The sequence below is a fragment of the Lycium ferocissimum genome, chromosome 10 (genome assembly GCF_029784015.1).
Source record: "Lycium ferocissimum isolate CSIRO_LF1 chromosome 10, AGI_CSIRO_Lferr_CH_V1, whole genome shotgun sequence".
NCBI classification, from domain to species: domain Eukaryota; kingdom Viridiplantae; phylum Streptophyta; class Magnoliopsida; order Solanales; family Solanaceae; genus Lycium; species Lycium ferocissimum.
This window is the reverse complement of record NC_081351.1, coordinates 31093281-31119878: the sequence shown is the minus strand read 5'-3', so window position 1 is coordinate 31119878 and position 26598 is coordinate 31093281. Positions and strand designations below refer to the sequence as shown.

The window sequence follows — 26598 nt, the reverse complement described above, 5'->3', positions numbered from 1 at the left end:
AAAAAAAAAAAAATTAGTATTTGCATTTGAAGTTAAAAAAAATTGAAATGTTGCGACTAAAAATCTGAAAAACTTCTCAAACCTTTTATCAAACTTCAAATTTTATATTTCTAAGTTTGAAATTTAAATAATGGATGGATTTCATGAAGAAATAACTATTTGAAATAATCTTCAAATATTGTTGAAATTTTAGAACCAAATCTATGACAAAACAGGGCTTCATAATGAAATAAACTTGAAAGAGTCGGTGGATATAAAAGTTTTAACAAAAAGATCGAGGTATAATTGATTAATACAGTTATTAAAATTATACTATTTACTTGTGGTGACACACTTACATCGATTTAAAATTTTGAATGCATCTCTACTAGGACTGTTACTGTGGAGTATCTATTTAGGGACTCGATTTAGTTATACTTTGTCACAAATAGGTACGTGAGAAATCATGCTAAAAAGCATACTTGGCTGTTCAAAATGTGGAGTGCACCTTTCTCAAGAAGAATCTTTGATTTGATCAAACAGATGATATTTGTATCTTCCACTTAGGTAATTGCAACTTTAGTGTCTTCTTTCTGCACGCAAATGGCTTGGGAATAGCTCTTTTATTTATTAATATGCCTCCCTTTTAGACTAAGGTACCAAATCTTCTCTCGTGTCACTAGCATCAGTTAGGTTTACTTTATTTTAATGCAAATTAACTCTATTTTTATGAGATACTAAAAGAGTATGCATCTTCCAATTAGATATTTTGTTCTTTCTCCTACCGAAATTGAAAAACTATTCTTATTTCCCTTTTGTAAAAAATATTCTTTTGTTATTCTATGGTTTAACAAGATTGTTGGGGAGAATAAAATGATAAGAACCCGTGAAAGGATTTAATCTAATGATAGACCTAGGTGGCATTGATTGAATATTAATAAGTCCCTATATATAGTACACTTATAGTATGTACAAATTTAGATACGACTGGATATTTTGTCTCAGTAATGCTAATCAATATTAAATGCAAATGATTCATTCGTCTACAATGTCCCCACCAAAAATGTCATCATCTGTTTTCAATGGACAACTCGAATGAAATTTAAATCTGTGACTTTTTAGAACTCTTCTCTTGGCATCTTGGTTCGCCTTTGAGTTGAAATTTGCCTAACAAACACAAAAAAACGTATGAAGAAAGATGTGTTGCCAATATTTGATGGTACGCATATACTTGGAAGGATTGCACCACTGACCACTTCAAAAGGTTCAATCTATCTAGACGAATTAAACAATCCCCATCTTGTTAATGCACGTAAGGGTTCCATGTTATGCCTCATCATATTGGCCCCATATGTTGTGTCCACTTATAACATCTTCTTTTTTCGGATAACCAAAGGTCTCGGATTTCAATTTTGGGTATGAAAAATACAAGGAGGTTTTACCCTTTTTTTTTATTTGCTTGACACAAAATCGAGTTACTTGAACTAATTTGGGGTTCGACAACTGGATGATCGTCGGTTGTCCCCTTTCAATTATTTAGTAATAACTCTCTTCTTATTTCTCTTGCAACTTATCGATCTTTTAGACTACAACTTAAATATCACTTTTAAACATATTGAAAATCTTATGAAAAGCCTTTAGACCACGAGCTAAAACTTTGTTAGTTATTGCAATATTTTATTCGTAAGATTAAGCAATATACGAACAAACATTAAGCCAGAGTCTTATTTTGTCCGTAAAGGTAATTTCCCACGGACTATATTTCATACAACCTTTAGGTATAGGAACAAAATTTAAATAATAACCTAAAAACGGAACATCTGCGTAAATCAGCCAAAAACATCATTTTAATGGCAATATAACTATAAATCTCATCGATTCTTTCTAAAGAGGGTAACTGCTTTATATGAAAAGAGAAGTGGAGCATAATATGGTACAAAGTGTTTGAAAGATAGTTAAATAAAAGTATGTGCATTAAAATTAAAGTTTTTTTGTGTTGAGAAAGACCAAAAAGAACATGGGAAAGTAGTAGTAAAGAGAGTTATGTAACAGTTAGGTAAAGGTTGGGGATTGGGGCCAGTGGGACCAGACACACGTGTACTAAGTGGTCCATTACGGAGAACATGTTAGACCACACAAGAATTTTGGCTGCTTAGCTAAGGTCAACATCTCAATCATAGAGCCATTATTTGAGTGGACATACCCCTTTCTCCACCAAAATTAGACACCACTCATATTTAAATTCCATCATATCATATAATATATCCTAAGCCAAAGATAAGAGATGTTTGCTTGTGTCTTGTCTTGACATACTACAATTCGTAGTGTCTTTTGAGAAATGGAAAAAAGAAGCACATAGTTTTTCAAGTGGCTAAGTGGCAAAGCAAGAAGAAGAGAGTTTTTCCACCAAAGATCTTTGTGCTTTAACCATGAAGTCTTTGTTCTATACCATGTTTGTTTTCACAAACACATATATATAAGTTCAATGTTGAAAATAGTGAATTGTATTGAACTCATTGGATAGTAGCCCCATCCGCCTCCACTCCAGTTCCATAGAAAATCCAACCATCATTTCACAAGTTCAGTAGAATCCAATGCCTAGAGGGTCAGATGAGCATGGCGACATAATATAGAGTCCAACACTACAACCACTTCTCCCTATACGCCTAGGGCCAGACGAGCGTGGACGACATAATATAGGACACAACACTAGATAAACCAAGAATTGTGAGTCTGATCACTTCAGTACATGCGTAACCATCTCATCTTACAGTTCACTATGTTAAAAGAACATATTTATATTAACTTAATTATATCTTCAACAAGCCTTACGTCAGCCATATCCTATCGTGAGAAGATATCCACTCACTATCTTGACCAAAGAGAAGGCAATAACATGTCCTCTTAACAGCAAAATTTTAGTTGTGAGTATTATTATGAGTGTACTTTATGGATTTAACTAATAATTTTGTATAGTTGTTGTATCTTTTCATATGATAGGAGTGTACACTATAGCAAATGTTAATGATTCTCTCTCGAGGCTCCTCACAAAGAGACCACACATGATTTTTCTGATTTTTTTTCAGATGAAATTTGGACAAAGGAAAGAAAAATTCCAGACCAAGAACATTTGTTGTGTTGCTTTCCAATACTCCAAATTTTTGGTACATTGTCTCATCATTGTCTCATCATTGCAAGTCCAGAATTTACACTCATACCTTAAAAAAAATTGTGAAAAATTTCATAAAAATATAGTCGGCAAAAGAAATCAAGAATATGCTGTGTATTTACACTTTCCACATTAATAGGATAAATCAATCAGACAAAAATAGAAAACTATGGCTATACGAATCTCCACTTCATTTAAGATCATTTCATATCATCATCATACAGAATAAAATCAAAATGAAAAATAAGTTAAATATATATAAGAAATAAGTGCCAGTTTACAATGCTTGCGCTTCTTGCTAGAGTAGGGACTGATTAATGTATAATACAAGAATTAATTTAATGAGAAGGTGATCAGCAAGTTTCTCCTGGTAGGGAGGACAAAGAGGAAAACAAAAACAAAACTCAAAAGAACCCTATTCAAACTTTACTAACTAATGATGTTACAAGGAAAAATAGCGATAGTTTCCTCACTATTATTTTGAATATAATCATAGAAATTACCTCTAATGTGCTTAATAAGGCCTTGAATTAAGATGTCCTTAACATATTCCAAATGTGAACCATTTATAGAAATGGCCCAACTATGTACTATGCAGTTCAGAGCTCCATTTTCTGAGCTAAAGGAGGCAAACTAGAAATACTAATGCATGTATCCCACAAGTTACAGAAGCCCGTTTGCGTTCTTTGTTTTACTGAAATAGAAAGAACCATCGGGACAACGATGCATACCTCCCAATTGTGAAATCGTCTGTGAAGACATTGTTAGTATTGCTGCACCTCTGTTAAACTAGTCACTCACTGTTATATCTTCCATCTGCAAATATTAAAGTAAGGATTATCGATATATTTCAAGGCAAAAGAGTTCAGCGAGTCTACAGAAAGTGAGGCATCTACCTCCAAAAGGTCTCCGTCCTTCCATGGCTTCTTTCTTCTCTTGGCAGCTTGAGCATAGGAAAGGGCCGTCCCATGGCCGTGAACTTCTTGTATTTGAGGAGCCCGCATGTATTGAAACACCTTGTCCGGGCTTTATTTCTACTTGACAGACGGCACATATGAATAACTTAAACATGTTGCAGACTGGATATTTTGCGTCTAACCTGCAATTATGGGAAGACAACAAATATAAACACTAGACCTGAGCCATCGCGATATCTGAAATGGGAACTCCAATTTACAATAAATGCATCAGAATCAGAGGTAAACCCAAGATTTGAAATTTATGAGTTCCTACAGCGATTTCAAGTTAATACAACAATAATAACTGGGCTTACAGTCAGATATTATAAATATTTAGTAGATTTTTTAATATATATATCTATATACAGGGTCTGGATTAAGATTATTAGGTTCACGTGAACCCGTAACCAACCCTCTTAATCCACCCCTGATCAAAATCACATTACACGTAAAGACACTCCTGATATGAGACAAACCTGTCTGAAAGTGATGCGGATCCTTCCTCAAATAGTTCTTCCACTACATCCGGTTCACAAAAATCTTTCTGAATATTAGAAGATGACTCGGAAGTCCTCTTGCGAAACATAGACTTGAATACTCCTTTTCCCGATTTTTTGGGTGGTGGCGCTGGAGGATTTGGTTTTTCTGGGAGCTGTATATCGATCACAATACAGGTTGTATCATCTCGAATCCCTTTTGGCTGTATGGCTTCCTGCAAATTGAAGGAAGAGTTAAGACTAGATAGAAGCAAATCCAATCAAGTAAATGACATCATAATAAATCAATTGGATATCAAGTTATAATCATACTTTAACAATTTGAGAAGCTGCAGCATCCGGAGGCATTCCACGACTACATTCAACAGCCGATTCTGCAGATAAAGCATCCCAGACACCGTCACTTGCTATTACTAACCTTCCACCTGCTGATGTTAGCTGTTGACATAAGGTTTAAAATTGTTTAGAACAGATGTGACATTCAATAGAAAAAAGAAAGAAAAAAGAAGAGTTTGTGCAAATACAACACAAAACATTCATGCCCATCTAGAAGTTGTTATTCTAGATTAAAGGGAGCATACAAATGAAGAATAAAATCCCTTCTTCAGATAATGAAAAAGAATAAATCCACAACGTTCCGGGGTTTCTAGGCGGAGGAAAGCCAGGAACTGCATCAATTTCGACTAAATATTACATAGCTCACTATATTCTGTAAAACTTCTTTATGCAAAGATCCGAGGGTCTATCAGAAACAGCCTCTTTATCCAAAAAAGGTAGAGGTAAGGTCGGCGTACACCCCACCCTCCCAAGACCCCACCTGTGGGAATATACTAGGTATGGTGTTGTTGTTGTTCTTTATGCTAAGATCCAGCAACCACAAGTATCACTAATGATGGTAACTTGCAATGACTTTGCACTTAAATGCAAAGATACCAAAAAAAGGAGATCGGGACGGACAAGCTAAAATCAGGAACCAATACAAGTTATCCCCAATACTTGCACCAATCAAGGTGGATTAAAGTTTTAAAGTCATTGTGTATCATCAAACAAGCATCCAATGGAAAACAAATGAAAATGTTGCAAAACGACTAGGCTCTGGAAAATCATTTACGGGAAAACTAAAGAAGAAAAGAAATACTGACTAGAGTCCACCTCACCGTCAAGCACGAGATTTATTGACATTCAATCAAGAAATATTAAATACTTTAGTGTAGTGCGTCAAGTCAAACTGTACTACTACCCATATCCCAAGTTTGACAATTATAGAATAGTGGGCAAGAAGTAGTCTTTCCAGGTGAATTTCAAGCGGCACATCTATTGTTGCAGACACACAAAGGAATCAAAGAGCAATGGGACCAACCTTCACTTGCTTCACATAGGGTACAGGAACTATATATTCGCCAACATCCATATCTCCAATGGATCTCGAAAGGCAGAGCCCACCAGGCCAACATCTCAAAGGACCAATCTGAAATGATATTCAATTACCGGTAAGACATAAAGCACATAGCTAACCCTCTTTCTTTCAGTTTCAAGTTGGGGGTTTTTCTTTGGGGGGGGGGGGGGGGGGTGTTGCAGTAATGTTTAAATCAGAGACCATATGTAACATGACCACCAACATACCTCTGTACCACCACCAGCATTAAGACGACCAACTTCTCCACCGCAAGCGGTTATACGTTCTCTCCTGTTCAAGTAAAACCATAAACAATCAATACCTTAATGCAGGAGGTGAAAACATACTAATTAATTGGCTAAAGGCATTAATCTTACTCCTCTTCATTGCACTCAAGCCTATGATCGGCTGATAGATAATAAATTCCACCTTCAGCAGATTCTAAAATGCATCGAGAATCGCCAACTGATGCAACTGTTACAACCCATCCGTCAATTATAACAAACGTGACTGTTGTCCCAGAGGTTTTCGCTGCAAGTTTAACACAACACTATGTCAGGAATTATGCATAGAAGGAGACAATTAGATTGTTTCTTCCTTGAGAAAATTCAAACTATACTGGAGATATTAATATTAGAAACCAAGCCAGAAGAAGAAAAAAAGCAGATAGCCAGAGCTGAAGGAAACATGCAGAATATTATCAGAAGCAAATACAAATCCAGAAGCCCCAAAGTAAATAACAAGTCTTGCATCAGTAAATGGAACATAGTTAACTCACTGGCTCTCTTTATACACATCAAATTGCAATATCATGTTTCCAGAAATTAATGAAGAAACTAATTGTACCTCTTTCTTGGAAAGCTTTATCTGTTTTGACAAATCCAGCAACCAAAGCTCTAGGCAGTGCTGCAACCCATTCGTCTCTGCTAAGATCAGGAGGAATAGCACTCAAGACATTCTGCAAGAGATTTTCTTTAGCATATATAGCGGCTGCTGACCCGTTGTGCCCATCAAATAACTGCAAAGGTGGGAGATCACAAATTATGAGACAGCCATTATTTAAGAAAGGAAAAGGAAGTGTGATTATTCAAATTTAACGTCTTGAACAGAATTTCCAGCTCAATAGCAAAGATTTTAGCAAGAAGTTTGACATAGAATGCTTTATTTGACACAAGCATAAAAGTTAAGAAGAAATTAAACACATCTCTCCTGATGGAAAAATACGAATTGAATCGTGGAGACAAAAGACATTATAAGGAAACATGCAACTCCAGGAAAAGCTAGACCAGAAGCCAAAACCTCTATCAGCTCAAAATACCTGCTAAAACTCCAACCATTGAGAAATTAGTAAATTTTGGGGGAAAGATAGGGGAAGTCTGAGAATCAACTCCGAAAAAGGAAATTAAAAAAAAAAAAAAAAGAGAGCCCCAGATAAGGCCCATAAAATGAAAATAAAAAAAATGAAAAAAGACAAAATTAAAAGCTGATTCTGCAGAGTAGAAAATATAGCAATGTAACTATGGCAGGATCCAAGACCAACAACTTATAAAAGCAAAGGTGGAAACTATCTTATAAGTTTTAAAAGTCAAAAATGTAACTTGTGGCACAGAATCAGACAATCAGAGATATCATTACACTTCAATAAGCCGACCAAATTCACAAGGCATGCAAACCTAGACAACAAACAGCAGGCTAGTCTGTGATCAAAGTTGCGTCACAGCCCATAATGCCGTATTAGTCAGTTTCCGTGAATGCTTATCTGAACTTTAAGTTCCACATTCTTTTGATGAGCAAAATTATTTATTAACGATGGGGGGAACTTTTGGTATACAAGCCGAATACCAAAAAATAGAGAATCTACACAAAATCATCTCCCATCCCTTCAAACAATCTCCTATTTCTCTCCTTCTATGTAACTCACAGAAGAGCCAATGTGGCAAGATCTCATGCCTTAAGTGCCACTTGCTTAGTCGATACAACTTTCTTTATCTCCTTTCATTGCTAAATAGCATAAATAAATGCGAAGATCAAACTTTTGCAGTGAATCAACCGCGATATACGCCTCTACTTACTAGATACTGCAGTTGAATAAATGAGTTAGCAGTTCTTTGCCAATGATATTAGGAACAAACAAATAGTTTTCCTTCTTCAGCTGATTACTTGCATCTTACACAATCCATCTTAGACAACAAAGTCAAAGAAAGCAAAAATCTTTGGAAAATAAAGCATTTGCTGGATTCAACACGAAATATCTGATGATCCAACAATAACAAACATTAACACAGACACATAAAAAGGGATTGTAGCATTAGCATATTATAAAACATTTCCTCAAGAAGGCTAAAAAGCTTACTCCAAAAACAGAATAAGTGGCAACTCCATCACCCAAAACCCGCTGGCATTCAGTCTTAACAAGCGTAAAGTCTTCACCTTTTTTGCTCTGACTAGCTTGACCATGTAAAAGCTCAGGCCTCTCAATCTTCTCACTAGCCAATTCACGTTTCAACAACACAGACAATGGGACTGTCTGATGTTCACCCTTGGACAACATAGTTCAGTCCCTTTCCAAATCAGATAAAGATTATGTCTTTATTAATATATAAAGCAAAATGTAACTTCCCAAAATTACTCCTTCATTGGCTGTCAACACACTCAGTCAACGCAAATCCAAAGATGACCTATACACACACAAAAAGATTAATAACCCACATCAGTACATCTTAAAACACAAAATCTAGCCTAATATAAACACAAAATCTAGCCTGATATAAACAACAAAACTAGCCTAATATAAACACAGAAGATTAGACACCCACATCAGTACATCTTAAAACACACAATCTAGCCTAATAAACACACAATCTAGCCTAATATAAACACAAAATCTAGCCAAATATCTAATCAAACACACGATCACACTGAATTAAATTTCTTCCACACACACCAAAAGTAAAGCATTATGAAATCAAGAAATCAAAACCCCAGATTCCAAACTCAAGAAATCTTTCTATTTTTAGTAAAAACCCAAGTTTTATATTTTTATCAGAATAAAATGTGAAATAACGTATATGGGTATCAACTAAAATGTAAAAAGAAAAACTTACAAGGTGAAAATGAAAATGAGAAAAGCAAAATATATTGTAAGGTCTTGGATTTGGGTCATTGAGAAATGTGAATCCCTAAAGTTTCATTATTATGTGTACACAATACTGTTTTAATTTACCTTGGGTACAGAGAAAAAGAGTTGTCAATGTCTAAGCCTTTAAAGGTCATAAAAATGGAGTTTTTGGGCTTATTTTTTGTTCTCTTTTTTACTCTGTGCTTTGTTTCTTTTTCTGAGTTCTGAAAAAAGATACTCTATTAGATAAAGAAGGAAGAAGATAAAGGAAAAAGGGTGTTTTTTTGTTGTATAGATTTGAAGAAAATGGTGGTTTATTTTGTTGCATAGTTAGATGTAAATGTAATAATAAGTAACATGTGCTGACAATGTCCAAGAAACGCACCGTTTGTTTGGTTTCGGCGTTAATTAAAAAAAACTGGAATATATGAGCTGTTAATTACCTTATCCTGCGCCTTTCTTACCTTATTCTGCTACATTGCGCCCATTGGCGCGTTTTTTTTTTCTCTCTATATTTTGGGAAAAGAAAAACATTTTTGTTGAAATAGACTTTTTGGGAAGTGAAAAAAGGGCAATGGCTCAAGGTATTTTCTTAAAAAAAAAAAATTCTTAGAAGACTTTTCTTAAATTAAAATCTTCTCAAAGCTCCTGTTTGGCCATAGATTTTGAAGTTGAAACACGAAATTTGAAATTTAAATTTGAAGTTGCGTTTGGACATGCATTTTGTGTAAAAAAAAACAAATTGAAGTTTTGTGAGTAAAAGTCCCAGAAATTCAAAAACTGGTCTGCACTAGTTTTTGAAACTTGAAATTTTTTTGAAGACAGATTTTCAAAATCTAATCCAAAATCTATGGCCAAATGCTAACTAAAATAGATCGCATGGCAATTGGCAAACTACCAACTTCTTTTTGAATAATATGATGGAAAAGTAAGTCTTTTATTTTTATAGTTTGTTATTACATAAAAGAATGGAAGAAGGATGGGGACAGTAAGAATTGAATCCACAAAACTAAGAATTGAATCCACAAAACTTGTCATTTTGTTGATAATTCATTTGGCATTCTCAATAGTATTTGTTTTTTTAGAGCAAAATTTCAGTGTATTCCAATTGTTACAATTCAAAAGGAGCTGGATAAAAAGTTATTCGTTCATTCCACTCTATCCATTTTAATACTGCATCTTCTACTTAAAGGAAAAAGGGAAATAGCATCTTATAACTATAACATGACAAAGTGTTGGATCCCACATATTTGTTGTGTTAGTGACCATATTCGTAGTCTTTAAATTCTAAATTCTACTTACTAAAAAACCGAACACGAAATAAAATTGCAATTCATCAATCACCCACAAAACCATTGAGATATTTAACTTGTAGTTCTCAAGGCTTGTTTGGTACGATGGATAAGCAAAAATAGTCCTGGGATAAAAATTAGTGCCGCCTTATCCCATATTTGGTTGGAAAAAAAAAACTCGAGATATCCGAGATTATAGTGTTTTTTGATCCCATCTTGAGGGTGGAATAACTAATCCCGGGATAAGTTGTTTCCAACCAAACGAGCCCTCAAAGGTAATCTATTCGGCCCTTTCCCTTTGAATAACCATTTATGATTGTTGATTTGTAATTCTATCTTTTATAAAACCGAAATGCGTGACAATTCACGAAATGTATAATCAACATTTGACTTTAAAAAAAAAGTGATAAATTATCAAAATAGAAAAACAAAATTAGCAAAAAATTATTTCTTGATGATAAGTAGACACTCTTCTTGAACCAAAAAATAAAGGCTAGATGAACGCTGTTTTTAAACCGGAGGGAGTAGCATTTATTCTTTTTTAAGTGTCTAGCCACATTTGGGTCAATAACAAAATAGTACACCTAAATTCACATGCTACGGTTATATCCCAAAATGGGACTTTTTTTTTTTATATATATATATATATATATATATGAATTTGGATTAATTTAGGCTCAAACACAGAGTGATAAACAAAAAAAAGTATGACAATATCACTGCCCAATAATGCTTAACTAATTTTTTTCAAAAGTGATACACGAAATATTGCATGATTAGATATCATTCGCGTTGTTTCTCATATTAATTATATATACCTTCTTTTTCAACTACGTTTAATTTCTATATACTTTATTAAAAGTCTAAAGACTTAAGTTGAAAGCTTCACGAAATTACAATGTCTTTTTCTAAACTATATTATGTTACATAATTCAAAAAGAATTGAAGGAAAGCATATTAAAACTTTGGACTGACTTTCTTGTCAACAACTTCTGTTATGCACTTACTCTGAATAGGACCTCTTTACATGTGAGTTCTATGAATTTTTTTTTTTTTTTTTTTTTAGGGAGTATGGGGCACTTGGAGATCCATTTCATTACGGAAAAAGCCGACTTATCATTTGAGTCGGCCAATGGGTAACTGATTGGCACGTAGGCTCATTAAAAAAGAAAAAAGTGTTTCTTACCAAAAGAATTTCTATACTCAAATCTTGAATAATTGAGAATGGAGATATCTTATTAATTTCACCACAACCATGTGATTAGCGACCCGCATTAATAAATGTTCTGAAAAATAACTTGCATTGAAGTGTTTACACAAAAACAACTAAATGAAAAAATATCATTTAATTATTAATAGTAACAAGATATTTATACTAGATCAACTAATTTAACTTTATAAACTAAATTGCAAACAAGTTAAAATAGTGTTATCAAATCATTTAATTAAGTAGTATTCTAAGGGGGGAAATAGGAAATTTGTGGTGCAAAATGGGATTATTGATAAAAGTGGGGTAGCATATCATATTCTCCGGTCTGTCTACAACCAAATGCTTTGACCTCCGAATTCCCCCCCAATCCACGGCGTCAATCACATGATCTACTTTCACAATTCCCTCTCTCACGCGCACCTCCCTTGCGTGCACATCAACTTTTTTTTTTTTTTTTGGGCCAGGGGTGGGGTTGCCGCGGGGTGTGGAAATGTGGGAATTGAACGCTCGTGAATAACAGGAAAATTAGATATGGTAACCGAAATCTAACTCGTTCATTTTTTTTTTTTTTTTTTTTTTGAATTTTTTTTCACTTATTTGAAAATCAGCGTTGATCATGAAAATTTCAAATACAACTTGAAGTAGAATTTAAAATTTGGAAAACATCTAAAATTCTTCACTTTTTTCACTTTTCAGTACATTCAAACAATCAAATATTCTTTGAATGGGGGAGGGGAATCGAACCCTCATCAATAAGGTGAAAATTTAGATAGCCAATCAACTGAGCTACTAACTCGTTTGGCCATGAGAATTTTTAATTTTTTCAATTTTTTTTTTCCACTTTGTTTGAAAATCAACATTTTGGATTTGGAATACGCCTAAAATTATGTTTTCACTTTTTTTTACTTTCAGTACATTCAAATAATGAAATATTCTTTGCAAAAATTATAACCATACACAACTCCTATTCAACTCTAACTTCAAAATTTTAAATAAAATGAAAAATATTTTATTTTCATAGCCAAATGCCCACTAAGATTCCGCCATATGTACACTAATTATTACTTATCGCTTAAAGCAGTTATATGGCTGTATATTAAGACGTTGAGTTATCATTTGCATGGATATATACATATTTGATGAATATGACTTGACTCATGACACGGCAAAATTTAAAAAGTTGGATACTACACGTAATTAATCAACCAAACTTCTATACATGCAACAACCATCACGATCATTAGAATTTAGAGACGTCATATTGACGAAAGAGATCAATATGGAACCTTTTCATCATTGATAAATCATCAACTATAGTGTTTCTAAATGTTACTACTACAAAAGGCGTTGAATACGTGAAAAATTGAAACATATTTTTCTTGTTTTTAACTATTTTCTTTTGGTTCTTTTCTTACTTCTCCTTCTTCAAATTTTAAAGATGGCAGCCTCTTCCTCAAATTTCTCCTTCTCCAAATTTCTTAAAAATATGGAACTAAAAGTTGGTGGACCTTATTAAATTGTTAAGAAATACCATAACCACCACCTTGCCACCACAACGCCATCAATTTCCTTCACTATATATTTCAACTTTTTAACATAAATCCCAAAAAGAACATAATTCAAAACACGAATTGCCCACACATGTTAGGTGATGTACGTATCAATTTCCACTCACACATTATATACACAAACGTAAAATTTGCTTGCTTGATAGATAAAAACACGGCAAAAAACATATACAAAACGCAAAAACCACAATTCATCAAAAATCATGACCATCAATTTTGGCCTTAACATTGTCGATGGTGTCAGCAACCTTTCTGACCTTGTTATGACTTTTTGAATTACTTATATAGTTGAACTTAAATTTGAGTTCTTGAAAAGAGGTTGAGATGGAGTTTGTGAAAAACCCATATCCTTTCTTTACTTTTTTTTTTTTTTTTTTTTTTTTTTGCCGATACATAATATAGTCGTTAAAAAATGATAATTTAATTATGCTATTTTTAGTTAAGATTAGCGAGGAGGGGGGGGGGGGGGAGGGAATTGAGAGGGGAAAAAAGGCGGGGGGTGGATAGCTATTCAAGAAAAAAAAATAAAAAGTTTTTTTTTTTTTTTTTTTGTAAAAAAAAATAAAATTTCCACGTGTCCCATAGACGTAAGAGGCGCTTGGCAACACGATCGATTAATTAATTTACTAAATGAAACACATGTCTAAATTATTACTCCACCTTCATTTTCCCTTGATAAATCATCAACTATAGTGTTTCTAAATGTTACTACTACAAAAGGCTATACAATTGCTTGCTTGCTTGCTTTCTTATTGATTAAAAAGTGGCTTAATGCATATGCGGCCCCCCTAAAATTATCTATATATATATTTTTTTGGCAAGACTGTTCAAGTGTACTTCTATTAACCCCGAACTCGTCCTCGAGCGTGTCTATCAAAAAAATCAAATCTTAATGTAGCAACATGCTAATATATATAGAATTTAATTATGCTATTTTTTAGTTAAGAAACAATTGAGAGGGGATTTAATGCAATGTAAGAGCAGAATCGAATAGCTTACCACATGTCTAAATTATTACTCCACCTTCATTTTCCCAATTTAATTTCTGCTTCTAATAAAAATCAAATTTAAGGGGTTTGATAAAAAAGATAAGCGAGGATTCAATAGGAACAAAGTACTTTAAAATGGAAAAAAAGAAGCAAGTTTAGGGGGCCGCACACGCATTAAGCCTTAAAAAATATTCATGGTATTTATCCAGCAAGGTTGCCGATTAGTAGTTTAGTGCCATATGAGATTTATATATAGGTTTTTTCCCTTCCTTATTTATCTAGCAAAGCTATTAGGTTTGGACAAACTCGTAAACTACATTCTAGCTCTGCCCCTGCCATCCTGGCAAGATGGATATAATCATTCCATCGTTAATTAGATATTTTAGGTTCAAGTTCTGCAAATAGACTTTTTTTTAAAAAGAATACTTCCCCTACAATCTTATAATCATTCCATCGTTAATTAGATATTTTAGGTTCAAGTTCTGAAAATAGACTTTTTTTAAAAAAGAATACTTCCCCTATAATCTAAATTACTCGAAGTTCCAAACTGAATATCGGACCCCGTAGGAAACAAAAGAAAACTTTAAAACAAACAAAAATAACGACTAATGCATGATATTTGGATATGAGAATATTAATAATAATACAAGAATTAATTGTTATAGATTAATAATAACACAAGCTATAGATTCTTGATTAATTGTTCAATTTAATGAAACTAATTAAATCACCGTCTTAAATTTCTTTGCAAGAGTGGGTCAAATTGGATTGCCAGTCAACTTCAGTTATCTCAAGACCAGATCACACGGGAAAAAGTGCAGCTGCCATTTGATTAATCCAGCTTTTAGTTTATGAATGAATGTAACAAAGTTTATAAAACATTATATTATAAAAAATAAATCAATTACACCTATATCAAAAAATAAAAATCAATCAAAATGCTTAATTCCGTCTCAATAAACACGCGCGCTTAGACGGATCCAACATTTAAACTTGATGAATTCAACCTTTAAAGATTCTTAGCATTGAATTTATTGTACTTTTATAATCAGGGTTCAAACTAAGTATTTGTTAAAGTTTTAGTGAGTTTTCACACACACACACACTATATATATATATATATATATATATATACAATTTTGTTGTATATTAACTTTTAATCTCCTTATAGTAATTATATAATAAGTAGTGTAATTATATGGTGTAAGAGCAGTGGACACACAGCAAATGTAGCAATCAAACAGGTTGTCCAAATTTGTATCAAATCATATTTCTGGAATAAGCTAGGCATTTTTTGCTGCCATGGTCAATTCACACCCTTTGTCTTGGTCAAAATATTATTTTAATTTATTAGTACCTCTAAATTCTATTTTTCCTCTTACACAATTGTTTTCTTCCTACAGCTTAGCTGTTGCTACCGCGTGGATTGTGGTTCCACATGTCCAGATAATTGTCTTACCAGTTACCTCCACATACCACCAAACATATTATACCTAAATATGCTAATCTATGCTAGTTATCTTGCACATTTATTCTAGTCCTATAAGAACGAAACAGGTAATTCTAACAATTCCATTAACCTGAATTCCATAAAAATGGATCTACCTACAAAAATAAGAAGTGAAAACATAACTAGCATAGATTAGCATTTTGGAGGAAATTTTTCAGTTTGCACATCAAAAGGAGAAACATGACGGGAGTTGCGCAAAAATGTCATTCCTAAATTTTATGTACTCTACTAACAACTAAACTAAACTAATCATTCATCAATGCCTTGTTCTGAATCTTGATTCAACCCCGTTGTTGTTGTTGTTCTGCTGTTAGATCTACTGAAACGAATCCGACAAAATATTAGACAAAGAAACAAAGTGCAGCAACATTCTTTTCTCCTGCAAAACTAACATATGGCCAACGACAACCATAAAACTTGTTAGTTGTTAGAGTCCACTGAGAATACAAGAAAGTGACACATTGTTATTATAGACATGGATTTAAAGGACAATGGCCCTCAAAAGCCAATTATATGGTGTTGTTTAATCTCTAGTAGCTAGCATATATGTGATCATGTTTCTCATTTTTCATCCATAATTAATGTGCTAGAATTGACATATTTAGTTCTTTAGTATATAATAAAACTAGCTGTAAGCCTGTAAGTACAGTTGTCTGCAGACTATACACAACATTGCAAGTTGGATCTTTATAAATATCATGAATAATTTAAATCAAGAATTGTAAATTCAACAGAGGTGAACATTATTAATAAATGGATCCATTATAAATATCATGAATAATTTAAATCAAGGCATATGATCTTTATATATATCATGAATAATTTAAATCAAGAATTGTAAATTCAACAGCGATGAACATTAATAAATGGATCCATTATATATTTTTTGATGACAATAAGATAAATGGATCCATTATATATTGTGTTGAAGATGTAACTATATGCCTTTTTTCCCCTAAAATCCAATTACAGAAGCTCATTGTATTGTCTTATGCAAAGTGTAAAACACATATTGTATATTTATGTCCTTGAACTCCCAACATATGACTTCAATCGAATAAAAAAGTTCTCGTTCATTGTTCGTTCAATATAAATTATATTCTTAGAAGCAATATGTACCTGGATTACTAAAAGCCTTCACTGCTTGAGGTTTCAGTGCTGTCACTCTCACTAGCATTCCTAACTCTTATGATATACACCTATCAAAGGAAAAGAAAGAGTTAGCCCAGAATTTCCAAGTAAGAGCCTCAAAATGATAAATGTTGCAAAGAATTGAAATATTGATCAAAATTTCAAAGCACTCGTGTCAACAAAGTTTTGTACAATTCGAAACAACACATTATTGGACATGTTGTTTTGCATCTCAACTTTCCTGAACATGAAATTTGAGTTAAAGATGTTCAATGACAAACTCTCAAACATCCTTTTTAAGAAGGGTCACCTTAAATTTAGTAGGACGTATCAAATGGAACAAAATTGCATCTCCATCGGACAAGTCATGATCCACAGCAAACTTCTTCCATCCACCACTAAGTCCATTTTTTTGGGCCAAGTATACTGTTGGCCACTCTTCTCCCATTTCATCTATTAAAGTGACAGTGTCATCTCTTCTTGGAAGGTTCTTCCTGCAGAAATTAGATGGGAGACCCTGCATCATGAGTTGCAAAAGAGTTAGTATGCGCCAAGTGGGGGTCGCCTATATGGATCCTCACTGTCCATGTCGTTCCAATTAAGCATCCTCCATTTTCATTCTATTTAATTCGATGATCGAATCACATAGCAGGTTGGCAGTAAATACTTAACCACAACAATAGAAAAGACTATAAAATCCTCAAAACATTGCAACAGTATTGCTTAACTCATTGTGTGGGCAATACATCCTGCATCCAGTTATTCCTAGCAGGCTTTCAGAGACATAAAGAGAAGGTTTAGGAAGTTCATATTTTTGTAAACCTCAGAAAGTACAGATCACCCTATTGTGATAAGGTTATTGCAAAAAACACACTTATATACTAGGGATTTTTACGCAAATAGCCGGCAGGATTCACTGATACATTTCTTAGCTGATATCAATAGATTATACATTGATATACACGGTTATACACATACTATATATGTATACATATATTATACATCCACCGGCTATCTTTAATTTAAGCGGTTGGAGTGACGGCTATTTAGGTTAATTGTTCTTCTTTTAATGACTGAGAAATCCGTCTAAAGCTGACTCTTTGGGCCAACCGAAGCCTACGAAACTCGGGTATGATGGGGCCCGCCCTCTCTACCCTTCTTCACTTAAATACAATGTTAGATTGCTTGGCATAGTGCTTGAACCTGCAACCTAAAACACAAGTCCCTCAACCTTTGCCACTTGAGCTAAACCCTGGGGTCGGGTCACTAAGCATGAACTTCTTTTGGACCACTATTCATACACTATGGAAAATGCAAACTGATAGTATCTAAAGAGGACTATATAATCAGTGAAAGTTTTTGGGCAAATATAAAACTTCAATCAATCAATACCAATCAACTGTGCCTCAATCCCATTATACTCTCTATTTTCCCACTTTATTAAACCTATTCATTTCAACACTGAATTATTTACCAACTTTTAAGGCAAAAATAAGACTTATGATTGAATAACTCACCAGCCAAAAACCTCCAGAAACATGAGAGGGAAGCATTGATCTAATCAAGATAGGATAGTCTGATCCAAGACTTGCTTCAAGTTTCTCTGCTTTCACTATGGAAGCATTCCTTTCTTCATCCGAAGCATATACAAAATTCGACTTATCCCTCTTCGTTGGAGTAGCCACCCTATACACACAAATATGAACCACATTACATAACATAAATAATAGTAGTATAAGCTATTTCATTTTCACCTGCAACAAAGAAAAAACCCAATTTTTTTTTGTGTTACCTTCTAGGTATCATCACTCTTTCATAATAAATCACCTGTCCTCCAAAATGGGTGGATAAAATTAGTAAATAGCATCCAAAAATAACCAGAACCGGACCCAAAATGAAAAAAAATCAGAAAAAAAGGAAAATGTACTTCTTTGTATTCAGGAGCAGGGTTTTTAGCAACACGAGGTGATCTTCGGACAGCAACTAGCTCTGTTGCTATAATCCGAGGTTTCGTCTTCTTCATCTATCATTTCCCATAAACAAAAACAAAAACAAAAACAAAAAGCATAAAGAGAAAAATGAGTTAAAACTTTTGAGAAAAACATGGAAAAAGGGAGGACCTTTTATGCAAAAGAGAGAGAGAGATAAAAGAAGAGGAATGTACAGGAGAAGGTTTGGGGGAAGTGGAACTCTTGAGAGCTTGTGAAAGCAAGAGGAAGATTGAGTTCTTCCATTCTTTTCTTGTTTTCTTCCAATCTTTGCTGGCGCAACTCTTCATATTTCACCATTTTTTGCTTTTTCTGGTTGTGGGGTTTTGAATCTTGATGAAAAACAGATGTGTTGCTTTGAAGAAAATAGAGACAGCTAATGAGCAAGAAGATGAAGATTTTAACAAAAAGGTAAGTTCATTCTTATAGAAAGTAGAGACTAGAGTCGACCGTTGGAATAGCACTTCAGTCACGTACCCACGCACCCCCTTGGTACCTGCCCCATTAGGCCATTACTTCTGCATTTCTTGAAATAGTGTACGGAGTTAGCTTCTTGTTGGGTAACTCTGTCTAATCAAACCGCCAAATTAGCCATTTCAAATCTTTTTCTTTTTGTGGTAAGATTTTTAAAAAAGTTCCCTTTAATCTTGATGGATGGCAAATTTAAGGTCGTATTACTAGTAATGCTTACACGCGTTGGATGTTTGTAATAAATCAATTCAGACTTACCATGTTTGAGTGATTAAATGAAAGTAAACATACACATTAACTAAACACATATCATGGATTCATTGCTTTGATGTAAATACTCGTTGTAGGTGAAAATTTCCCTAATACTCCATTTGTTCACACTGTTTTCCTTTTAATCTGTTAAAAAATGACACGGTTTTATATTAGAATACAATTTAAATTTGAACTTCTCATTTTACTTTCAATGATATGATTTTTGTAATCATAAAGATATCATAATATGATTAAGATCTAAAGTAAAAGTTTTTCCTTTTTTTTTATTTTAAAAAAAAAATCATGTCCAGTCAAATAGGTCCACATAAAATGAAACGGATGAATAAATACGAATAAGAAATGGTTAAATAGGTTCACACTATTTTTCACGAACAATCACTATGTCTCCCAAATATGTTAAATCAATTAAATGAATCGTCAATATCCATTTTGTTTCATCGGGACCCATTTTGTACAGTAAAAATTTCTATTAACTACTTCTATATATGCCTACCATCGAGTCCGGAGCCTAAAGGGTATAAAAATACACGGTATAAACCAAAAGGGCATCATCAAAAATTTATATACCAAAAGGGGTATAACGTGGGCTGATCCACGTTATACCCCAAAAAAAATTTTCCGTTGTCAGATGCCATCAACGAAAAATTTAAAAAAAAATAAAAAAAATTGTATAACGTGGATCGGATGATGCCCTTTTGGTTTATACCGTGTATTTTTATACCCTTTAGGCTGAACTCGCCTACCATCAACCCAAGTACGACGACGACAACAACAACAACAACATATAAATAAGATGTCCCCAATGTGAGAAACAGATAATATGAGCAAACTACGCCTTACCCCCACCTTGAAAGGTGGGAATCGTTTCCGAAATGAGGCTCAAAAGAGAACAAGACAAAGGTCAGATATTGACAAGATATCAAAACAATATGAAAACGAAACTCACAAAAGCGACATTATTCCATAAGAAAAACAAGTATTTGCTACCATATATAAATAAGATGTCAACCCAAGTATGGAACTAATATTATGAGCAAACTCACACAACAACAACATACCCAGTAAAATCCCACAAAATGAGACCTAAGGAGGGTAGTGTACGCAGATTGTACCTCTACCTATATGAGCAAACTCACACAAGCGACGTTATTCCACTTTGAGAAAATACTGTTTTTGCTTTCATTTTCTGATAACTATATGGACCAAGGAAGATTTTTCCTCAAAAATAAGGTTCGCTCAAAAGGTTTCACTTGAAGTAGTAGCTGTTTACCTCAAAAGTAAAGACACCCTCTCTTGCGAGCGTTTGATAACCCTTCTGATTCTAAAACCAAAAACTGTAAATACGAAAAACAATATTTATCTTGAAGCTATTCGTGCACGTGAATATTACATCTCAAGAGATCATTTACGAAACAATGTTCTAAATATTAGCTTGTTTATATCTACATCATTGGACCCCACTTGTAGGACTATACTGGGTATGTTTTTTTATATTCTACACCAGCAAAGTGAGAAATTCTGTACAATCAGAGTAATGCAAAAATGAAATGAAAGCTTGGTAACAGTAACACTTAGTAAATTTATCTTTTACACAGCAGACTCCATCCAAAATTTAGGTTAACATTTAGCCGATTTTAAGTAATGTACCTCCTGATTCCTGAGCGTTGTCCTTATTTCGCCAACAAAAAGAACAAGCAAAGCCTAAGAGTCATTGTCATTTTTCCTTTTCCATAGCATTCTCATGTCTCTTGTATTATTGATATCCTACAATCTTGAACGACGAATGCATTTCATAGGATTGAAAGGTGAATGCCTTCTTGTTGATGCAAATGATACTTTCCTAAAAGTTGGCGATGACCTTATGTCCCAGTCTTCAACAACCTTTGGGACACACACATCAAATAAAATTTGACCAAGAACACCATGAGCATTAATTCTTGGTGGGCTTGATAGAGGAATGTATCGTTCTTTCTGTTCGTGCTGAACTGACCCTCCATTACTTCCCTCGTGATACTCCACGGAGCTGGGAACAATGAAGTGGTCATTCAACTCGAGAGCAATTCTCTGGAAGCTTTGGTTTGCAGTAGCAGCAGCTTTTCTAAGATTGCCTAATGGCTCAGAGATTTCATCATGTGTCCCTTCTAACCCCATCTTCTCCCCTTCAAGTTGACGAATTCTTTGAGAATAGATCATCGCAGCTTTTCCAAGAACCTCAGTCACGGCAGCCTTGTATTCAAGTTGGTGGTGCTGATAGTGACCTGGTTGATGCAAGTCACAATAGAAGACTTCCATCAAAATCACATGATTGCGAAAGCTGTAAACATGAATACGCATAATAACCAGAGATGTACTATCTTATTCCAATTCCAAGTAGATGAATCCTAGTTTAAACTTTGAACGTTGGTGTCTCTTAACAATTCCATAAAACAATAAGCTTGATTTGGATTTTGAAAACAAAATATGACAATGGTGTCCAGGCCCGCTTGTGAGCCCCTGGATTGTTCCACAAGATACATACTACCTCCCACCAGCACAAGTGCCGAGTTAACTCTACCCATTAAGGCTTAGGCAGGTTGAAAGAAATCACCTAGTATTTTTTGCTTTGCTAAGATTTGAACCTGAGACCTCATGGTTCTCCTCCACTTTCATTGACCACAAAGCCACACCCTTGGATTGCAATTGAAAATCTATGGGAAATTTCAACAGGACTTCTTCGGAAATTGGGAAATACAGAAAGAGAGACTGACTAAAGAAGTACATGAATATATGTCACTCCAGTTCTTGCAACTAGGTCTTCCGATCGACACTCTTTCCTAAGCTACTAAGCTCCGTGAAACTTACCAGTGTTAGCACGTAACCATCAATATCTAAAGGCCATTACTAGATACTTAAATCCAAAGTTCTATTCTTTCTCCTCCTTTAAGGTATAGAAGATAAAATATAATGAGGGACCTTGTCTGTCCCTCTGCCGACAGTAATTATCAGAATGTAAATAGCAAATATAGTAACGTCTGGATCACGAAGCAAGAAAGATCTCACAGGATTAACACCATACCTACGTGAGGGGAGCTACTCCATTTTATTAGTTTGACATCAGAACCCAGATCTTTAAGTCGCTGAGCAAAATTGCAAATAGTTTGGCAGGGAGCAAGATCATCATCTTCTGAGCACAATATGAGATACGGAGCTCCCGTGCTCTGTGAAAAACAACATTACTATGTCAAGCAGAAAATACAAGGGAGCAACAACCATAAGTGGAATCAAAAGCACAGAGGCACTCACAACAGAAGCATACAGAGTCTGCCAAAACTCGGCACGGTGCGACTCAAATCTGCTAAGGAAGAGGGCATCCAGACTGGAAGCAATTCCATTTGCTATCCATGAGGCTAGGGGCGGAGGACGTGACATTCCAAGAACTGTTGGATGTAGTATGAATCTAGTACCCAGATCACTAGTAAAGTCAACTGGAGAAGAATCGAAAATGTAGCCCGAAAGACAGTCTCTGACAAGTCGGAACTCACCCTTCATATTAAACAAATTATCAGATCAGAGATCACCGACAATGTTATCACGTTACTTTAACAAATAAGACAATGGACTGTCACAATTAGGAAGCAGGGGTGGCGGAGGGGACATAAGCTTCTAGAAGATAAGGCAACCAAAAAATAACAAAACGAAGAAGAGGATTATGTCAGGTTAATGGTGTTCCTGGTGTATATGTATCTTTTAGGTCGAATTGAACAGTAAGCTTGAAAAATTGAAAACATAAATCATGTTATGGAATGGAAACTAATATTTTTTTCTGCAGCATAGAATGGAAACTAAATTAACATTTAAACACTTGTTGATGCTCAAGCTAGTTTCATTAGTAGCAGACTAAACGAATCATATCTAAAGACTTGGAAAGGACATAAACATGATGAGAAAAAAACATAATGGAATATACCAGATTGGCATGCTCTTCACATTTGCCCTCAATTATCTGTTATCAATTAAAGAAAAAAAAGTTAGTTTTTTCAAGTAGAATACACTATAATGGAAAAGAAAGAAATACTTCAATCTCATGTACATACGGGTAATGATGGCCGTATTACATTTTTCAAATAATTTTCGAAGAAATGTTGTTTACCTGGAGAACCTTGTACATGCATGATTTTGGTCCACCAGAAAAAGATGCAAAGACAACAGGGCATGGTCTAACTTTTAGCTCCTACTCATACAACATTAAAACAAAATGGCTGTTAGAAAATCATAACATGACCAAAACATGGCTATTAAAGTTTATATGGTAATAAGCAAGTCTTCATTCTTGTTCGAGTAGTTTACCAAAAAGAACTGAAGAAAACAAAATATAAGGTCATGGAATAGACAATCATATGTTAGAGATTGTATAACCATTTGTGAGTAAATGGGAAAAGGAAAAAAGGGCAGCCCGGTGCACGAAGCATCCCACATTCACGCAAGGCTTGGGAAGGGTCGCACCTCAAGGGGTGTAATATAGGTAGTCTACCCTGATGCAAGCATCAGTGGCGGAATCCACGACTCGAACCTGTGACCTAGTCACATGAAGACAACTTTACCGTTGCTCCACGACTCTAAATGGGAAAAAATATACAGAAAAGATAAGTCATCTTTTAACTTTGTGATTTTTATTAGATTTAATGACTTTGAATATCTCTTTTTAGCTGGGGCAACGCTATTTAACCAAGTCAATTTTTGTCAATCAGTGAGAGCAGTTGTTAGGTGTCTCTTTTAAGATATTATATCTTTCTCTGTAACCAGGCAATGGGTTTACTAGGGGTTCTCATGTGATCCCACTTTGGAAAGGCATCAGAAATATACAAAGTTCAAAGCATGTTTGCGATAAAGTTGGTGATGACTTGCACCAACTTTTGGGAGATTGCTTGTTGGGCCACTCCCACTCCTCTCTGAGATAGCTTAATCTTGAATAACACACTCCCATAGAAGCCAAAGAGGCTTCAATTTCAGATCATCTGAAATTCAGATAAATGGTTTCTCATGGGGTCGTAATTCAGAAGGCCATGCAGTTTATAGGAGTAAGAGCGGGTCTAAATCTTTCTTCTCATTTTGGACTCAAAATAAAGGACTTTGTGGTTGGCATCTTTGACACAGCTCTCATGGAACTTTCTCACCACAGCCACAATTTTTTATGAATCAGATGTGGATTTTCTCCTTCGTAATGGTTCAAGACTTCTGTAAAGGACAATATTTTTCCTCTGAGCATGGAGGAAATGCCAACTCAAATGCCTTAAGACTCCCAATATTTTGGTGGGAAGAAGTAGTTGAAGAGTTAGTGACACTCCTCGGTTCTTTTGGTCCTTAAGATTTTGCTCTACGTAAACTAGATCCTTGCAGACCCTTGCATCTACTCTTTTTTGTTGTTTTGCTTTAACACCTCCATTTTGGCTTTACATTATCAATACAAATACCTGCCTTTACCAATAGAAGAAAAAAGATTGTAACTTCACTTAGGGCTAACCTCAACAAGCTCATTCACAATCTCTGCTGCCAGTGCTGCAGCTTTATCAGGAAAAAACCTGCAAGATTAATGAGTAAAAATCTCTTTAGTTTTGCATTGCAAGTTCTCTTTCTTCAAAAATCGGACTGTAAGAAAAAAAAAGTAGCGAATACTGTGAACATTAGCAATAAATATAACTAGAAGTCCTGAATTAGGCTAAACTTGAGATTATCCTAGAATCCGCCACCTTTTCTTTGATCAGTAATAAAAGCATTCCATTAATGAGCATCCTCTGGATGCCGAAATGTACAAAAGATATAAGCCAACAAAATCAAAAAATAATTGACTCCTATCTGAAACTTAAAGAGCCAACAAAATCCAAAAATTGATTTACATCATTTACATCTGCCACCTACTTATTCTATATTCCTATCTGACAGGACAGGACCGAAATCTCCGATAAAATTTTCGGAAACTCCAATAAAGATGATACTAGAAAACCAAGGTATATATCTACAAGTTATATTTTGGATATAGGAACATAAGATACTCACTTCCACAAGCCAGAGTTCAATTCTCTATATTAATTGACATCTACTAAACAGGGATAGGTCCATAACACATTAAATTCAATTTCTGTACCATCAATTCTCTCTGTCACAGTTCATCAAAAACCAATCGAGTCCCGCCTAACTTTTTAATTACACTGCTCGAAAGCAATCTCCAACCTAAATGGACTCAAGTCTATCTTCATGATGTACTTCTACTGATCACAAAGTCATAAAAAAAACTAACTTTTTAACTAATTATAGGCAAATTCCAGTAAACTCCATAAGAGCAAGAACAAAGGAGCTATTTTTCCAAAAAAATCAAAGAAATGGAAGCACAAGGACAAGGCAGCCAAACATGGAACCTATCATTATATGATCCTCAATTGGGCTTAAGACTTCAAAAATAAGCGAAAAACAGAAAAAGGGAACATACATGTTAAGGAATTGAGAGTGACAAACAAGTGAATTCCATCCAAGAGAAGAATAAAGATCAACATAGTTCTTGACATGTCGATCTTGACTTGACATCCATGCGAACACCACAACTAATCCTTCAACTTTCCCTCTCTCTTTTCTCCCCCAATAATACCTCCCACCAAAACCCCACATCCTTAATTTCCCCAAATCTTGGAAAAAAGAAAATTCTCCAAACCCCACAAACCAAAACCTCTGTTACAAAGGTACAACAACCAAGATTCAAGCTAAAAATTTGATCTTTTTTTGTGGGTGTTTGTTTTTGTCTCGTTATATGTAGTAGTAGTAGTAATAAATAAACTATTTGCAGTTTTTAATGGTTTATATGCTATATATATATATGATAAGGGGTACCTTCCACCAAAGCCCCACAAACCAAAACCTCTGTTACAAAGGTACAATAATCAAGATTCAAGCTAAAAATTTGATCTTCTTTTGTGGGTGTTTGTTTTTTCCCTCGATATGTGTAGTAGTGATAAATAAAATATTTAGATTTCTTTATTTATTTATATATAATATGTGATGATGATGCTTCAGCCATGAC

At 34.4% G+C, this 26598-nt stretch overlaps 3 protein-coding genes across 6 annotated transcripts; all 3 read right to left on the bottom strand.

Moving 5' to 3' along the window:
- Window positions 1–1127: 1127 nt before the first annotated feature.
- On the bottom strand, window positions 1128–9485 carry LOC132033360 (probable protein phosphatase 2C 12). 4 transcript variants are annotated; one of them, XR_009408714.1, is made up of 11 exons: window positions 9105–9485; window positions 8354–8678; window positions 6847–7018; window positions 6378–6531; window positions 6228–6291; window positions 5965–6072; window positions 4917–5042; window positions 4584–4819; window positions 4045–4247; window positions 3880–3964; window positions 1128–1146 (listed from the first exon to the last, which is right to left on the bottom strand). XR_009408714.1 is itself a non-coding variant. In XM_059423314.1 (10 exons), exons 2-10 carry the CDS (start codon window positions 8549–8551, stop codon window positions 3942–3944), a joined length of 1284 nt encoding a protein of 427 aa, XP_059279297.1. In that variant the 5' UTR covers window positions 8552–8678; window positions 9224–9485; the 3' UTR covers window positions 3323–3941. The 4 variants fall into 4 exon arrangements, 2 of the variants coding, with proteins under 2 accessions (XP_059279297.1, XP_059279296.1); XR_009408713.1 differs by lacking the exon at window positions 1128–1146 and adding an exon at window positions 2884–3197; XM_059423314.1 differs by lacking the exon at window positions 1128–1146 and having other exon boundaries at window positions 3323–3964; window positions 9224–9485.
- A 6313-nt stretch (window positions 9486–15798) lies between these two features.
- LOC132033359 (B3 domain-containing protein At5g42700-like) lies at window positions 15799–19318 on the bottom strand. Its single transcript, XM_059423312.1, is given in 8 exon segments — window positions 15799–16066; window positions 16807–16886; window positions 17129–17335; window positions 18336–18504; window positions 18611–18645; window positions 18746–18841; window positions 18983–19030; window positions 19032–19318. Coding segments are annotated over 7 exon segments (702 nt in total). The 5' UTR covers window positions 19107–19318; the 3' UTR covers window positions 15799–16066; window positions 16807–16814.
- Window positions 19319–20869: 1551 nt separating this feature from the next.
- Window positions 20870–26329, bottom strand: LOC132033358 (uncharacterized). The gene is made up of 7 exons (XM_059423311.1): window positions 26014–26329; window positions 25051–25108; window positions 23680–23760; window positions 23497–23532; window positions 22833–23072; window positions 22606–22747; window positions 20870–21808 (listed from the first exon to the last, which is right to left on the bottom strand). The coding sequence occupies exons 1-7, from the start codon at window positions 26187–26189 to the stop codon at window positions 21315–21317; spliced, it is 1227 nt and encodes a 408-aa protein (XP_059279294.1). The 5' UTR covers window positions 26190–26329; the 3' UTR covers window positions 20870–21314.
- Window positions 26330–26598: the final 269 nt, after the last annotated feature.

Coding starts and splice junctions, on each gene's coding strand:
- LOC132033360 (XM_059423314.1), bottom strand. CDS start 8,551: ATGTTGTCCAAGGGTGAACATCAGACAGTCCCATTGTCTGTGTTGTTG. Junction 6,073..6,227: donor ATGCTGGTGGTGGTACAGAG/GTATGTTGGTGG, acceptor ATATCATTTCAG/ATTGGTCCTTTGAGATGTTG. Junction 3,965..4,044: donor AGGACGGAGACCTTTTGGAG/GTAGATGCCTCA, acceptor TAATATTTGCAG/ATGGAAGATATAACAGTGAG.
- LOC132033358 (XM_059423311.1), bottom strand. CDS start 26,189: ATGTGGGGTTTTGGTGGGAGGTATTATTGGGGGAGAAAAGAGAGAGGG. Junction 23,073..23,496: donor GTGAAGAGCATGCCAATCTG/GTATATTCCATT, acceptor TTTAATATGAAG/GGTGAGTTCCGACTTGTCAG. Junction 21,809..22,605: donor GAGTAGCTCCCCTCACGTAG/GTATGGTGTTAA, acceptor TGCATCAACCAG/GTCACTATCAGCACCACCAA.